The sequence below is a fragment of the Sardina pilchardus genome, chromosome 20, assembly GCF_963854185.1.
Source record: "Sardina pilchardus chromosome 20, fSarPil1.1, whole genome shotgun sequence".
NCBI classification, from domain to species: domain Eukaryota; kingdom Metazoa; phylum Chordata; class Actinopteri; order Clupeiformes; family Clupeidae; genus Sardina; species Sardina pilchardus.
This window is the reverse complement of record NC_085013.1, coordinates 6119968-6135089: the sequence shown is the minus strand read 5'-3', so window position 1 is coordinate 6135089 and position 15122 is coordinate 6119968. Positions and strand designations below refer to the sequence as shown.

The 15122-nt window shown below is 45.0% G+C and overlaps 1 protein-coding gene across 1 annotated transcript in view; it reads left to right on the top strand.

The window, feature by feature from the left end:
• The window catches only part of sos2 (son of sevenless homolog 2 (Drosophila)), a 37580-nt gene that overhangs the window by 15155 nt on the left and 7303 nt on the right, over positions 1-15122 (top strand). The window contains exons 6-17 of the mRNA XM_062523140.1: positions 789-932; positions 6712-6822; positions 9217-9315; positions 10040-10167; positions 10801-11120; positions 11175-11540; positions 11786-11867; positions 12176-12298; positions 12411-12523; positions 13258-13480; positions 13695-13814; positions 14440-14602. Coding sequence (XP_062379124.1) covers positions 789-932; positions 6712-6822; positions 9217-9315; positions 10040-10167; positions 10801-11120; positions 11175-11540; positions 11786-11867; positions 12176-12298; positions 12411-12523; positions 13258-13480; positions 13695-13814; positions 14440-14602 — 1992 coding nt within the window. The remainder of the gene's footprint in view (positions 1-788; positions 933-6711; positions 6823-9216; positions 9316-10039; positions 10168-10800; positions 11121-11174; positions 11541-11785; positions 11868-12175; positions 12299-12410; positions 12524-13257; positions 13481-13694; positions 13815-14439; positions 14603-15122) is intronic.

Below are 15122 nucleotides of genomic sequence, written 5' to 3'. Positions count from 1 at the left end.
AATGCCTTGAAAAGAAAGGCCAGGGAGACTTCTTTACAAAACCAGAAAGTCATCTCTGGAGGGCTTCCTAAGCTCTCTTAGGTCCCCACATGCACACAATAATAGCATCAGTGGTGCCAAATTGACACCAAGCCCAGGCTAACTCTCCACATTGGGTTAAAAAAAAAAAACTAATCTTGCCCTCTCTCCTGCACAAGTGCTGATGCCCAATGATCTGGGCAGGTAAAAGCAAAATCAGCCAAGTAACTACTCCCTCCTTGCTTCCTGAGTAAGCTTGTTCAGTGTTAAGGGCCGTGAACGGTTGTAGCATTATAATGTGAACGACTGGAGGACATTGGGTGTTCCCAAGGCAGCCTGGAAACTACCGCCGTAATTTTTGCCTCAGATGGGGGACCAATCACAGAGCAGGGGGGAAAGCAAGACGATGATGAGCTACGCACAGACGCATTTGATAGACATCCGTGGCGCCCAATGAATTGATCTGGGCATTTTTTTTTTCAAATACGAGAAAATGAACGTTTGGTTGCCAGACCACGTCTCATTGAGAAGTGGTAGGCAGTACAGTAGCCAGGGTAGGAGGACATAGCATTTGTTATGAATTTATTTTATTATTCTTTATTATTCGTTATAATGAATCTCATGAGTTTTCTTTATAAGGAATACCTCTCTGTGGAATTTATTTTATTATTCTTTATTGTTCGTTATAATGAATCTCATGATTTTTCTTTATAAGGAATACTTCTCTGTGGAATTGAACCGTTTGCTCTCTGTGGCGCACTGTGTTACAGGATGTGGAGGTGGTCTTCAGCAACATCTTGGATATCCACGAGCTGACGGTCAAGCTGCTGGGGCTGATCGAGGACGCCGTGGAGATGACGGCGGACGGCAGTCCACACCCACTGGTGGGCAGCTGCTTCGAGGACCTTGCTGAGGTACGTGGACAACACCATCCTCAGCCTGACTGCCTGATGCCGTTGGTCTGATGTAGTGTTGCACGGGTTTAATGGCGTTTCAGAAACTGGCTACGCAACCTGGTGGCAAGCTTTTACACAGAGACGGATTATAAAGCAACTAGACAATATTTGTTTTACATCTGGAGAGGGCTCCTTGCTAACTATCCTGCTAGCTCTCACGTCACGTCTGTATATATAAACAGTGCCGCTGTTACCACCACGCGCATCATGCACTTTGCGTAGGGCTCCAAGCAGGGCCACTGCTAGAAAATTTTGCCCCCCCTCCCAAAATAGTGCTCTATATTCTATAATGCTCCCTGGGGGCCCCCTGTCAGTGTCTAATCGTCCTAACCCCCCCACCCCTGCACAACTATTTTTCACTAGCCTAAAACATTGAGACTGAAGGCTAATTACTCTGACGTATTTTAGACCTACACACCACATTAAAGATGTACTTAAGTTAATCAATATTTTTAGCTCCTAGTAGTTATGCAGATCATAATCATGAAAACAAAATATACAAACTATGAATTCCAAAATATATTAAATAGAAACGTTTGACATAATCTACCATTTTCCGTGTGTGTGAAGGGTCAAGCAGAAGCGAGGATGGCCACTGGTGTGAATGATCACACTATATTCAATATTACTGATGACGTCAAGGTGATGGGGACTCCCAAATCAAATAACATTTTTAAAAAGTATGGAAAAAGTTTCAAAATTGAGATTCTTGACTTGGTATCGGAAAAACAATACTGTGACAACACTAGTCTGATGATCTTAATGAAACTCTAATATTGTATACAGATCCCAGAAATAACATCCTCCTCATCATCGTTGCACTGTTAATGTACATTCAAAATGCCATACATGCCACATCTCTATTGTGCCACCATAAACGGCAATGCCTACTGCCCATTATCAAACTAATGCCAAACTAATACCACTCTGATGCCAGCCTGATGGTGCCCTTGCAGCACATGCCCAGCTGAGGGTGCTTCAGTATGGGTCCTTTGGGCTCCGTGTGGCCGCTCAGTCTTGGCTAAATCCTACCCCAAGGCCAATGTATTAGCGGAGTAATAGTATTCTAATTATGCCCTAATTGTGCAGTAATCGGGTACCCTAATGCCTTCTTAATGGCGTTTCAATGACAAGCCTGTTGCAGGATAAGTTGCTGCTGGCTGTGTAGGTTCAGAGTGCGCCATGTCCTGCAATTCTGTGTTTCTGTTGATGCCAAGCAGGCACTGCGATTTTGATCCGATTTAACCTCGAATTGGTCAGATCCAACAAACTTTTGAATCAGGCCTTCCTATTCCTATCCATTTTGTTGTGTAGTTTGAGAATGCACACAACATCTGATCAGCAGAGGTAACAGTCAGGGTTCTTGCTCCAGTCCAGTTGGATTTGTGGCATGTCCGACATTTTGATCGCCTGTCTTGCAATGTGAGCAGTCAAGCACAGTGTGACTACAGTATTTGGTTAAAACGTGTAGAGTGAGTTAACGTGTCATGTACACACACACACACACGGTTTCTCTACCTTCTTTAGGTCTTATAGTCGGCAGGCCAAGACCCTAAAAAAAACTTTTGATGGCATTTTTTGTTAAAAGTTGGCAACCATGCTAGAAGTTATTAGTAGGGTCTGAGGTTCCAGAATCCAGTGGTTGCCAAAATCATATTTATAATTTAAGGTCAAATTTGAAGGTCAAAAGGTCGAAAACAATAGATTTCATGATTCGTCTTTTTTGGGGGGCTCTATTTTCTTGACATCCTTTTTAAAAAGTTGGCAACCATGCTAGAAGTTATTAGTAGGGTCTGAGGTTCCAGAGTCCAGTGGTTGCCAAAATCATATTTATAATTCAATGTCAAATTTGAAGGTCAAAAGGTCAAAAACAATAGATTTTATGGTTAGTCTTTTTGGGGGCTTTATTTTCATGGCATTCTTTTTTGAAAAGTTTGAAAGATTTTTTTGATAAATATTTATTTTTATTGATAAATAATTTGGATATATAGACTTGATATGGCCATTACTCCTTTATGCTATGAATAACACAAAACGTTCTCTAGAGAATATATTGCTAATGAATAACTAGAATGCTTCTTTATTTCAAGGCAAAATGTCAATGTCAATTCAAATGTCAATTCAGACTGTCTGAATGTTTTTGTAATATGCAATGTTTTGCAATGTGCAATTTTGCTGTATTACAAAAAGGTTGCCTCGTCCTGATCATGTTCCATCCCTACATTGTTGAGACATCCATCAGCATCACAACCGCATGCAGGTGTGAAAGGCTGTCCATTCTTAAGGCAAGTGCAGGCATGTGTATGGCACTTGGTTCTACAACCACAAGTTATCAGCTCCAAGCAACTACTTGGAACAGGAGGTTCCTGAGTCACACAACCACCAAGTGTTGGTCTACAACCTTCCAACCACCTGTCTCCTCAGGGATTTCACTAATGGCAGGGTCAGACAGGCTACAATGTTTTTGTCGCTCACAATTGTCGTTTACGATCTACCATGTCACACTATACGATTTTAGAACCATGAAAACCTCTCCACGTCTTGGTCGGGAGAGTGGCCACATACACCGAAAGCATCGGTCGCGTCATTACGACTCCCGTCAAATTTCTGACAAGCCAGTCTTTTGGTCGGGCTGTTTTAGAACGTTGTGAACGACAAATCGCAAGTCGTGAAGCATGTCACATTATAAGATTCCCTCCGCGTTTGATGTCGCGCCCGATCATTTGAAATCGGATACGGCGCTGTAAACTTGTTGGTCATGACAAATGGCCAAAATCGGGCTGATATCGTGCAATCTGACCAGGCCATAACATCTACCTTGTCAGATTGCAACCATACCTTTGCCTGGTGATTTGCACATGCAAGATGCAATGACAATTCATCACTTGTTGGAGGTAACATTTCCATTGCCTTTTTGCCTTTCTGAAAAAAGTCATGTCTAGCCCTGTCAATACCCAAAAATGTGCATGGTGCTTTGTACAGATGGCACAAAAATTCCTCAACGTCACCTTGAGGCCCATCCAGACCAACACCATGTAACCGTTCGGGGTGTTGCAAATACACAGTCCAACATGACTTCTTCCCATGTCCAGCAAATGAGGAGACAGTATCGCAACCAGTTAGGGCATGGAAGCCGAGTACATTATCCACAACTACCCGAGGTAGTTCTCATTGATAAGGTGGACTGGGTAGCACTCATATTCCTTGGAAGTCCCACTCATCATCCACACCTTGCACACTTGGTTTCTAGTGAAGTGAAGAGGCAGAAGGAGGAGATCTGTATCACGGCACTTCACAATGATGTTCTCGTACCCAGCATTAATTACTTCCAGCATATGTAGGATGGTTCCTACATATGTGTGTCAGCCTCCTCATGGTTTGCCTGTAGACCATGAATAATTCCACGTGGAAAGTGTGCAATACAGTCTCTACTCTCGGTTTTTATTTCCTAATGATGTCATTATTTTTTATCATCCGCAAAACTGAAGATTGTTTTATGTAACTTATCACCTAACCGTGTGTTCACATCAGAAGCAACCAGAGTGACGAACGTCATTATTTATCTGCAAATAGGGTGGCCATAGCAAATACGGTGGTAAGGCAAGTTTTATTGATATAGTGCATTTCATACAGGGGAGCTCAATGTGCCTCACATAAAACAAAATAATAAAGCGAAACGAATTGGGTGACCAGATCGAAAAAATTTAAAAGTCTGAATATGCTAATTAACTATGATGTAGCTCGGCGAAAACCAATTGGAATGTACACATTTTCGAATGCCCCAGGCTGACATGCCAGAGCCGCTCTATGATAAGCTAAATCAAACATCCCAATATAAAGTCATGAGTGGATAAAACAAATTCATGTTGAATCGGACTCATGTTGACTCTTCTTCAGTGAGCCCGGCGACCTGGTCGCTTCTGATGTGAGTGTTAAAATCTAAATTCTTTTCACATTTACCTATCATTGTGGCAAGCACCATCTGGAACCTCAGACCCCACTGTTCTAGCATGGTTCGCAACATTTAAAAAGAATGCCATTAAAAAAAACAGGTCCCCAAAAAGACGAACCATAACATTTATTTATTGTTTTTGAGCTGTTGACCTTTAAATTTGACCTTAAATTGTGAACTTAATTTTGGCAACCACTGGATTCTGGAACCTCAGACCCTACTGACAACTTCTAGCATGGTTGCCAACTTTTTAAAAAGAATGCTATGAAAATAGAGCCCCCCAAAAAAGATGAACCATAAAATGTATTGTTTTTGAGCTTTTGACCTTCAAATCTGACCTTAAATTCTGAACATGATTTTGGCAACCACTGAATTCTGGAACTTCAAACCCTACTGACAACTTCTAGCATGGTTGGCAACTTTTTAAAAAAGAATGAAAATAGAGCCCCCAAAAAAGACGAACCATAAAATGTATTGTTTTTGAGCTTTTGACCTTCAAATTTGACCTTGAATTCTAAATATGATTTTGGCAACCACTGGATCCTGGAACCTCAGACCCTACTGTTAACTTCTAGCATGGTTGCCAACATTTAAAAAAGAAAGAATGGCATGAAAAAAAGAGGTCCCCAAAAAGACAAACCATTACATGTATTTATTGTTTTTGAGGTTCTGACCTTCAAATTTGACCTTAAATTATGAATATGATTTTGGCAACCACTGGATTCTGGAACCTCAGACCCTACTGTTAACTTCTAGCATGGTTGTCAACATTTAAAAAAGAATGCCATGAAAAAAAGAGGTCCCCAAAAAGACAATCCATAACATTTATTATTGTTTTTGAGCTTTTGACCTTCAAATTTGACCTTAAATTCTAAATATGACTTTGGCAACCACTGGATTCTGGAACCTCAGACCCTACTGATAACTTCTAGCATGGTTGCCAACTTTTTAAAAAGAATGCTATGACAATAGAGCCCCCCAAATAGATAAACCATAAAATGCATTGTTTTTGACCTTTTGACCTTCAAATTTGACCTTAAATTATGAATATGATTTTGGCAACCGCTGGATTCTGGGACCTCAGAGCCCTCTAATAACTTCTAGCATGGTTGCCAACTTTTAACAAAAAATGCCATCAAAAGTGTTTTCTAAGCACATTTCCTGGTGTTGGCCTGCCGACTATTAAGCAAATCCACACAAGTCTGAACCTCAAGTGTCAGTCTCTGGTGCCAACCTAATACAGTCTCTTCTCCTTATCACTCCTTTGCCCTTCTGCACAACCTTAACCCAAATGCCCAGCCGATTGTCCTGCGTATCCCTTTCCTACCAACAAAAGACCATGCCAGCTCTGGAGTCCTGTCCCTAGTCCCTAGTACCTTTTTAGGACCACAGCAATCAGCAATCTATTGCTTGCCTTTGTGTCATAGCTGATTGATGGCAGGGCACATCCCCATGTAAACTCTCAGTTTCACTTTCGGCTCTCTCTCTCTCTCTCTCTCTCTCTCTCTCTCTCGCTCTCTCGCTCTCTCTCTCTCTCTCGCTCTCTCTCACCCTCTCAGTGCAGGCCTCTCCATCCCCCCCGTGAATTGACAGTGCACTCTGACTGATATGTGTATACTCCAGAGGCCTTGAAAAGGAAAGAGAAAGTTAAACACTGTACCGGGCTAAAAGCAGAACTGTTTGTGCTTAGAGCACAGAAACTCCTTGACCGCTGTAGAGCCCTCTTGACCACGGTTTTGCGCTCGGTCCGCCCCTAACCTCTCTCTACCCTCTGATTGGCTGCAGGAGCAGGCCTTTGACCCCTACGAGACGCTTTCGCAGGACATCCTCTCCCGAGAGTTCCAGGAACACTTGAACGGCCTTATGGCCCGCCCCACGGTGGCCCTGCACTTCCAGGTACAGAGAATGGGGACTCCCAATAGTCCAGTCTGCCGGCACGAGGCTTGGTTTTCACTCACTTGCTTTCACTCACTTGTGCTGTCCTTCTATGTTATTGGTGTGTGTGTGTGTGTGTGTGTGTGTGTGTGTGTGTGTGAGAGAGAGAGAGAGAAACCTTGGTTTTCATCCGTGAAAGTCTGTTTGTGTGTGTGTGAGAGAGAAACTTTGGTTTTCATCCATGAAAGTCTGGTTGTGTGTGTGAGAAACTTTGGTTTTCGTGTGTGTGTATGTGTGTGTGAAACTTTGGCTTTCGTCCATGGAAGTCCGTTTGTGTGTGTCCTGTCTCATTCTGTGTATTGTGGTTGTCCTAGAGTGACCTTTGAAATGTTGAAAGGTAGAGCCGCAACATTTTCACATGTGACGCGTCCATGCATGCATATAGACGGATATGCAGAAAAGAAGCTTTCACAATTACCACAAGCTGTTACAAACACTAGCTTGATTTGAGGACAAAATGTTTGTTTGTAGTGTGTGTGTCTGTGTCCGGGAGTCAGAGAGAGAGAGAGCAAGAAAGAGGTGTGTGCGTGTGTGTAGCATTTGTGTGACTTATTCACAGGTTTAAATATAAAATGGAAGAGGTGTGTGGCAACTTGAGAGTGAGCCAGAAGTGTAAATGAGTCTGTGTGTGTAGAGGCTAATTTGATCTCGACGGTCTCTCCCTATAAAGACCCTTTTGAGGGTATATGTCTGTCTGTCCTATACCATTAGTACATAGGTTGTACATAACCAGTGTGTATTCCTGTGTGTGTGTGTGTGTGTCCCTATGTTTTTGTGACATTGAGTGTGTCTAAAATGTGCCTCTCTATTTGCCAAGAGTGTGTGTGTGTGTGTGTGTGTGTGTGTGTGTGTGTGTGTGTGTGTGTGTCAACTGGAAACTCATTTCATGATGAGAAGTGAGCTGTAAATTATTAAGACTGCTCCAGAGTGCAACCAGTTTAAGCACACGGCCAGGCATGGGACACTCTGTTCCTAAGATGTGTGTGTGTGTGTTTCTTTTTTTTTTTTGTTATGGTTGAGTGTATTGGCATGTGTGTGCTATGTTGGATAGTGGTTGTACCAGTAGCATGTATTTTTTGCGTTTGTATTTTATCAGTATTGTGCTGTGTGTGTGTGTGTGTGTGTGTGTGTGTGTGTGTGTGTGTGTGTGTGTGTGTGTGTGGAGGGGGGAGGGTCAATATGTCTATGCCTTTTCTTATAGTTAGCATGTAGGTGTTATAATCTATAGTCTATGCTGACAGGAAAGAGGTCATGAAAGGTAGGAAAGAGTAGCACCTTATTTGGGGAATGATATATTTTTGTCCCCATGAGCCCAGCCTGTTCTGTTTCGTGGGGCCTCTATTTTGAAATACCACGGAATGATAATTTCGTTGTTATAGCACACTCCAGAGAGACACAAGGTTAGTGCTCACGGAATATTACACCGTTAGTGTGCGTTTTACAATGTAAAGTAATTTTGGACTAAAGTTAGTGTGAACCGACGTGAATGAATTAACCTCAAAATATTTACACGCTGGTGATTTCAGAGAAGGTGGGGTGGGTGGGTGGGTGGTGTGTTTAATGTAAATTATAAAGAGGGTTCAACTGTAAAACTGTGTTCATGACTAGTATTTTGAGATGTATTGTCCTGCAGTTACCCTGTGTGTGTGTGTGTGTGTGTGCGGGTGCTCATTCTTCCCAGGTCCCTCTCCTTCTCTCAAACATTCTTTGTCCTCTCGTGCATTCTATCACTGTATGAGAACCATGTGGGTATTGATTTAGTGTGTGTTGTCACTATTGATTGTGTGTGTGTGGATTGAGTGTGTGTGTGTGTGTGTGTGGACTGAGTGTGTATGTGAGGACTGGGTGGGTTTTATAAGATACTATGACCTCCCATCTCAGGTTACCCATCAGCTTGCCACAGCCAGACGGACACACACACACACACACACACGCACGCACACACACACACATCTGTCCGCTGCCTCCATCATCCCTCTCTCATCCAGACAAAGAGAAATGTCCAGAAAGACACACCAAATTCACCAAATGAAACCCATCCCAGTAGATGTATTTAGCATGCCTGTAATGTTTAAAATGCCTCTAATTGTCTCACTTATTGTGTGTGTGTGTGTGTGTGTGTGTGTGTGTGTGTGTGTGTGTGTGTGTGTGTGTGTGTGTGTGTGTGTGTGTGTGTGTGTGTGTGTGTGTGTGTGTGTGTGTGTGTGTGTGTGTGTGTGTGTGTGTGTGTGTGTGTGTGTGTGTGTGTGTGTGTGTGTGTGTGTGTGTGTGTGTGTGTGTGTGTGTGTGTGTGTGTGTGTGTGTGTGTGTGTGTGTGTGTGTGTGTGTGTGTTCGTGTGTGTGTTCATGCTGCAGTCCATAGCGGAAGGTTTTAAAGAGGCGGTTCAGTATGTATTACCACAGCTGATGATGGTGCCAGTCTACCACTGCTTACACTACTTTGAGTTGCTGCAGGTGAGTGTGTATACATACACAGTCTTGCAATTGCATTGACACTGTAAATAGATGAAGGCTGTTGTGTGGAAGCTCTCCATCTCTCTCTCTCTCTATCCCTCTCTCTATCCCTCTATCTCCATCCATCCATCATTCTCTCACTCCACACAGTAGTAACCCACTAAAACAGTGAGCACCTCTTCCCTTCTCTTAAAGTGCCACCTGGTGGCTAGACTCTCACCAATTCCTTGTTGTCCTCACTCCTCGCCACATCCAAACAATAGGCCTGTAATTATACTTGGTCAGCCTCATACTAGTGGCATGAAGGCGTGTAACTATTACAGCAGTGTTCTAGACTATCAAAACTACCAACACCCATATTATATTAGGGCGATTGGGACAAATGGTTTGGTAATGGGAAAATTAGATATCTCTGGGTCTATATTAACTGTATCTGTGTAAAACTGTTGCTATTTAATATGTTTGTGTTCGACTTTTTGTAATATCATTATTATCATTCATGTTGTATGTGTCTGTGTTTTTTTTTTACCGCAAAGAGCACATATTTTGATCATATTTCATTTTCTGACACCGTTATTTTATTGGCAGTATGATGATGCCTGTATGAGAGACAGTTGCATTTGGATCCTCTAACTTGACATTGTGTTTCAAGTGTGTGTACACATGTGTGTGACTTCTCCAAACCATGTTTATGGGTGTGTGCCATGTTGGTGTATTGTTGTAGCAACTTCAGGAACGCAGCCAGGACGATGACGACCGAGAGTGCCTGAAGCAGGCCATTACCGCACTACTGAACCTGCAGTCCAGCATCGAGCGCATCTTCAACAAACACCAACCCCGCCGCAAACCAGGGTATGCACACAGTCACACTTATATATATATATATATATATATATATATATACACACTGCACCTGATCGAAAAAGTGAATGATGATCTCTCCTCTTCTTTTGGTGCCCGTTTACATGCATTTGAGTTGTTACTGTATCCTTGTGTGTGTGTTTAATATGTACAAGCACGCTATTGAAGTTAATCTACGCTACTCACAAAAAGTCAGGGATATTTGGCTTTCGGGTGAAATTTCAGAATGAAGCTAAAATATACTATATACTTTACAGGTGAACTTAATGTGACCTTCTCTAAACTTTTGAATGTGTGCGTGTCCAACAGTTCAATGTTGCAGTACTTTCTGTGCTGATACAAATTTCACCCGAAAGCCAGATATCCCTGATTTCTTGTAACTAGTGTATATACAGTATATGGGCACAAAATGAAATATGCTACTTCAATGTGTGTGTCTGTGTGTGTCTACGTGTGTGTGTGTCTACGTGTGTGTGTGTGTGTGTGTGTGTGTGTGTGTGTGTGTGTGTGTGTGTGTGTGTGTGTGTGTGTGTGTGTGTGTCTGTGTGTGTGTCTGTGTGTGTGTCTGTGTGTGTGTCTGTGTCTGTGTCTGTGTCTGTGTCTGTGTCTGTGTCTGTGTGTCAGGGAGCCCATGTACCGCCTGTACAGCCGGCCGGCGCGCAGCAAGCAGACGGCCACGCGGCGCATGAGCGAGATCCAGAAGAGCATCGACGGCTGGGAGGGCAAGGACATCGGCCAGTGCTGCAGCCGCTTCCTGCACGAGGGCCCGCTGCTGCGCTCGGGCGCCAAGCACGAGCGCCACAACTTCCTGTTCGACGGCCTGCTGGTCAGCTGCAAGGCGGCCAACCAGACCTCGCGGTTGCCCGGCGCCGGCAGCAACGCCGAGTACCGGCTCAAGGAGAAGTTCGTGCTGCGGCGGGCGCGCGTGCTGGACCGCGACGACGGCGGCGGAGGAGGAGGCGGCGGCGGAGGAGGAGGAGGAGGAGGAGGAGGAGGAGGGGGCGAGACGCGCCACGCCTTCGAGCTGGTGGGCAGCGGCGGGCGGGAGGAGGCGCCCGGCTGCTGCGGGGGAGGGGCGGTGTTCTGCGCGCGCTCGGCCGACGAGAAGGCCACGTGGATGGCGGCGCTGGTCACCCTGCAGTGCCGCAGCACGCTGGAGCGGCTGCTGGACGCCGAGCTGCGGCGCGAGGAGAGGGCCCAGCCCCTGCGGCTGCCGCCGCCGCACCTCTACCGCTTCGCCGTGGCCGACTCGGAGGAGAACGTGGTGTTCGAGGAGCGGGCGCAGAGCGCCACCGGCATCCCGCTCATCAAGGCCGCCACGCTGCCCAAGCTCATCGAGCGCCTCACCTACCACATGTACGCAGGTGGGTAACGGAACACACACACACGCACACACACACACACACACACACATATACACACACACATACACATATACACACACATGTATACACACACACGCATACTCGCATACTCACATATGCACGCACACACACACACATACTCACATACACACACGCGCACACACACATACACACATATACACACACTGCAGGCCTGATCACACACACTCATCTGCTGATGTGTCCTCACCACTCTCCTCCCTCAGATCCCAACTTTGTGCGCACCTTCCTCACCACGTACCGATCCTTCTGCAAGCCCGATGAGCTACTCACGCTGCTCATAGAGAGGTAAGCCTGTGTGTGTGTGTGTGTGTGTGTGTGTGTGTGTGTGTGTGTGTGTGTGTGTGTGTGTGTGTGTGTGTGTGTGTGTGTGTGTGTGTGTGTGTGTGTGTGTGTGTGTGTGTGTGTGTGTGTGTGTGTGTGTGTGTGTGTGTGTGTGTGTGTGTGTGTGTGTGTGTGTGTGTGTGTGTGTGTGTGTGTGTGTGTGTGTCACTGTCATCGCATGGTGCTGACTGCATCACTGTATGGTAGAGACATCTTTGGTAGAGATGGTAACATGTGTTCGGCTCCTGACCTTTGCCCCTGTGATGTCACAGGATAGAGATTCCGGAGCAGGAGTCCAAAGAGGAGGAGCTCCAGGGCTTGTGGAACAGCGATCAGCCAATGGCTGCAGAGCTACAGAGGTTCCGCCGGGAATATGTCCAGCCAGTGCAGCTCAGGTAGGATTCTACAGCAACTCGGGGTGTGTGTGTGTGTGTGTGTGTGTTTCTGTGTCTGTAGAACTATCTGTGTAAACATGTGTGTCCTGACGACTCTCTTTCTCTCTGTCAGGGTTTTGAATGTGTTTCGTCAGTGGGTGGAACATCACTTCTACGACTTCGAGAACAATCCGGAACTCCGCATCCAACTAGAGGAGTACATCACCAGCATCACACAGCTGAGAGGTGTGTGACACACGTGTACACACACACACACACACACACACACACAAACACACAACTAATATAACTACGCAGAAGTCAACCTTGATAGGCCGTTAAGTAAACCCATTCATCTGTATTTAACAGTACATGTTCCTCTCATCATTGCATAATGTTGATATGACATAAACCTTCCACATGCATTAGTAAAACAAATTGACACACACACACACACACACACACACACACACACACACACACACACTCATTTGTGAACAAAGCGTCTGCAGTAGTTCATCCGTGCATTGATGCTTCATTATTATTTCGTCATGCCACGGACACGGCTTTTGTACCCTGCTGTTTCCTCTACAGAGGAGCATGAGCTTTAATGAGATGACATACACACACGCACGCACACACACACACACACATTCATGCTCATGAGTTTGTTAATGCACCATGATGATGTCCTATGCTAACGCATGACTGCTTGAACTTCATTATTAAGGACAATCTCAGAAACTCACCCACATAAAATGAGTCTTGGGTGCAAAAACAATTGACTTGTTGCATAACCTATAGCTCTTATGATTATGGTATTTGGCGTACCCCTTTGTCTAAAGTAAGCAGCAATGCCTAAATTAGCAGCAATATATATATTGAAATGTTTGCACAGTGCATGTAGTAATACAGTGCAATACACACACACACACACACACTCTCTAGTGCATTCTTTGACTCCGCTCTGGTTCTTCCAGGGAAGTCGATGCGTAAGTGGGTGGAGTCCATCCACAAGATCATCCGGCGTAAGCTGGCGGCGCAGGCCAACGGCGTGAGCCACAGCATCACGTTCGAGCGCACGCCGCCGCCCATCGAGTGGCACATCAGCCGCGCCGGCCAGCTGGACAACTTCGACCTCATGACCCTTCACCCCATCGAGATCGCCCGCCAGCTCACGCTGCTCGAGTCGGACCTCTACAGGTGTGTGTGTGTGTGTGTGTGTGTGCATGCATGCGTGTGGGTAGATGTGTTTCATTGTGTTTCATTCCATCTGTCTGTATTGTAATACTATGTAATGCGTTATGTTTTAGAGTGTGCTAATACATTATGGTATGAGGTATTTTCATTCGTTTTACAATATGTGTTTTAGACAAACTTAACAATAAAACTGTGTGTGTACTGTATGTCTGTGTAGGGCGGTGCGTCCATCTGAGTTGGTGGGCAGTGTGTGGACCAAAGAGGACAAGGAGAAGAACTCTCCCAACCTGCTGCGCATGATCCGCCACACCACCAACCTCACACTCTGGTTCGAGAAGTGAGTCAGTCCCGCGGCCTGGTGGGAAACACTTCACCCACAGTCCTCTCATCAACACTCTTCTGAGCCTCTCGCTCACCCACAGTCCTCTCGTCTGAGCCTCCTGCTCACACTCTTCTGCTCCTCTCTCTCACACACATTTGGGCTCTTTTGTGACATTCCTCCTACCCTGCTCTCTCACTTGTACTTCAACACACTCATATTCTCCTTATCCCTCTCTCTCTCTCTCTCTCTCTTTCACTCATATTCTCCTTATCCCCCTCTCTCTCTCTCACTCACTCATATTCTCCTTATCTCCTCTCTCTCTCACTCATATTCTCCTTATCCCTCTCTCTCTCTCTCTCTCTCACACTCATATTCTCCTTATCCCCCTTTCACTCGCTCACTCATATTGACCTTATCCCCTCTCTCTCTCACTCACTAATACTCTCCTTATCAACCCCTTTCTCTTTCACTCATATTCTCCTTATCCCCCTCTCTCTCGCTCTCTTCGGTTCCCTCACCCTCCCATTTCTATTCTTTTGCCTTCTCTTTCTCTCTTTCTCTCACTCTCTCTCTCACTCTCTCTCTCTCTCTCTCATTGTCACTCATTCCCTCTCTCTCTCTCTCTCTCTCTGTCCCTCAGGTGTATAGTGGAGGCGGAGAACCTTGAGGAGCGGGTGGCCGTGTTCACGCGGGTCATCGAGATCCTGCAGGTGTTCCAGGACCTCAACAACTTCAATGGCGTGCTGGAGATCGTCAGCGCCATCAATTCTGTGCCTGTTTACCGGCTCGACCACACCTTCGAGGTGACCGCCTCAACACACACACACACACACACGCGCGCGCGCATGCGCAAACTCATATACACTCACTCACACCTAACCTAAAACGTTATGTTTTTACATAGTCAATGGTTATGACATGATTGTGTGCAGGGATGGGCATTTTTTTTATACATGTTTAAAATGCAGATTTCAAATACAAAATAGTATTTTGTAGTTAGTATCTTATTGGGTTGAAGAAAATTGCTTCTTATATTGTATTAAAATACTTTATTGGTGCTTATTTTCTGTTTAAAAATATTGCCAAATATGTTTGGTATAACCAATACAGTACTTTTGGTGATGTGATGACATCAAAACAGTGAGCAAAATAATGAGTGTGGCCTCTGACTGGTGCTGACTTAGTGATTTGGCCAGACTTTGACGTGATCAGAATACTGAGATTCAGTAAGATGATCCAGAGCGAGATGAGTGACGTGTAGGTTGCTCACACACACACACACACAATACACTCCCTTTCACACCAGCCTCAAGTTTCTTGAGA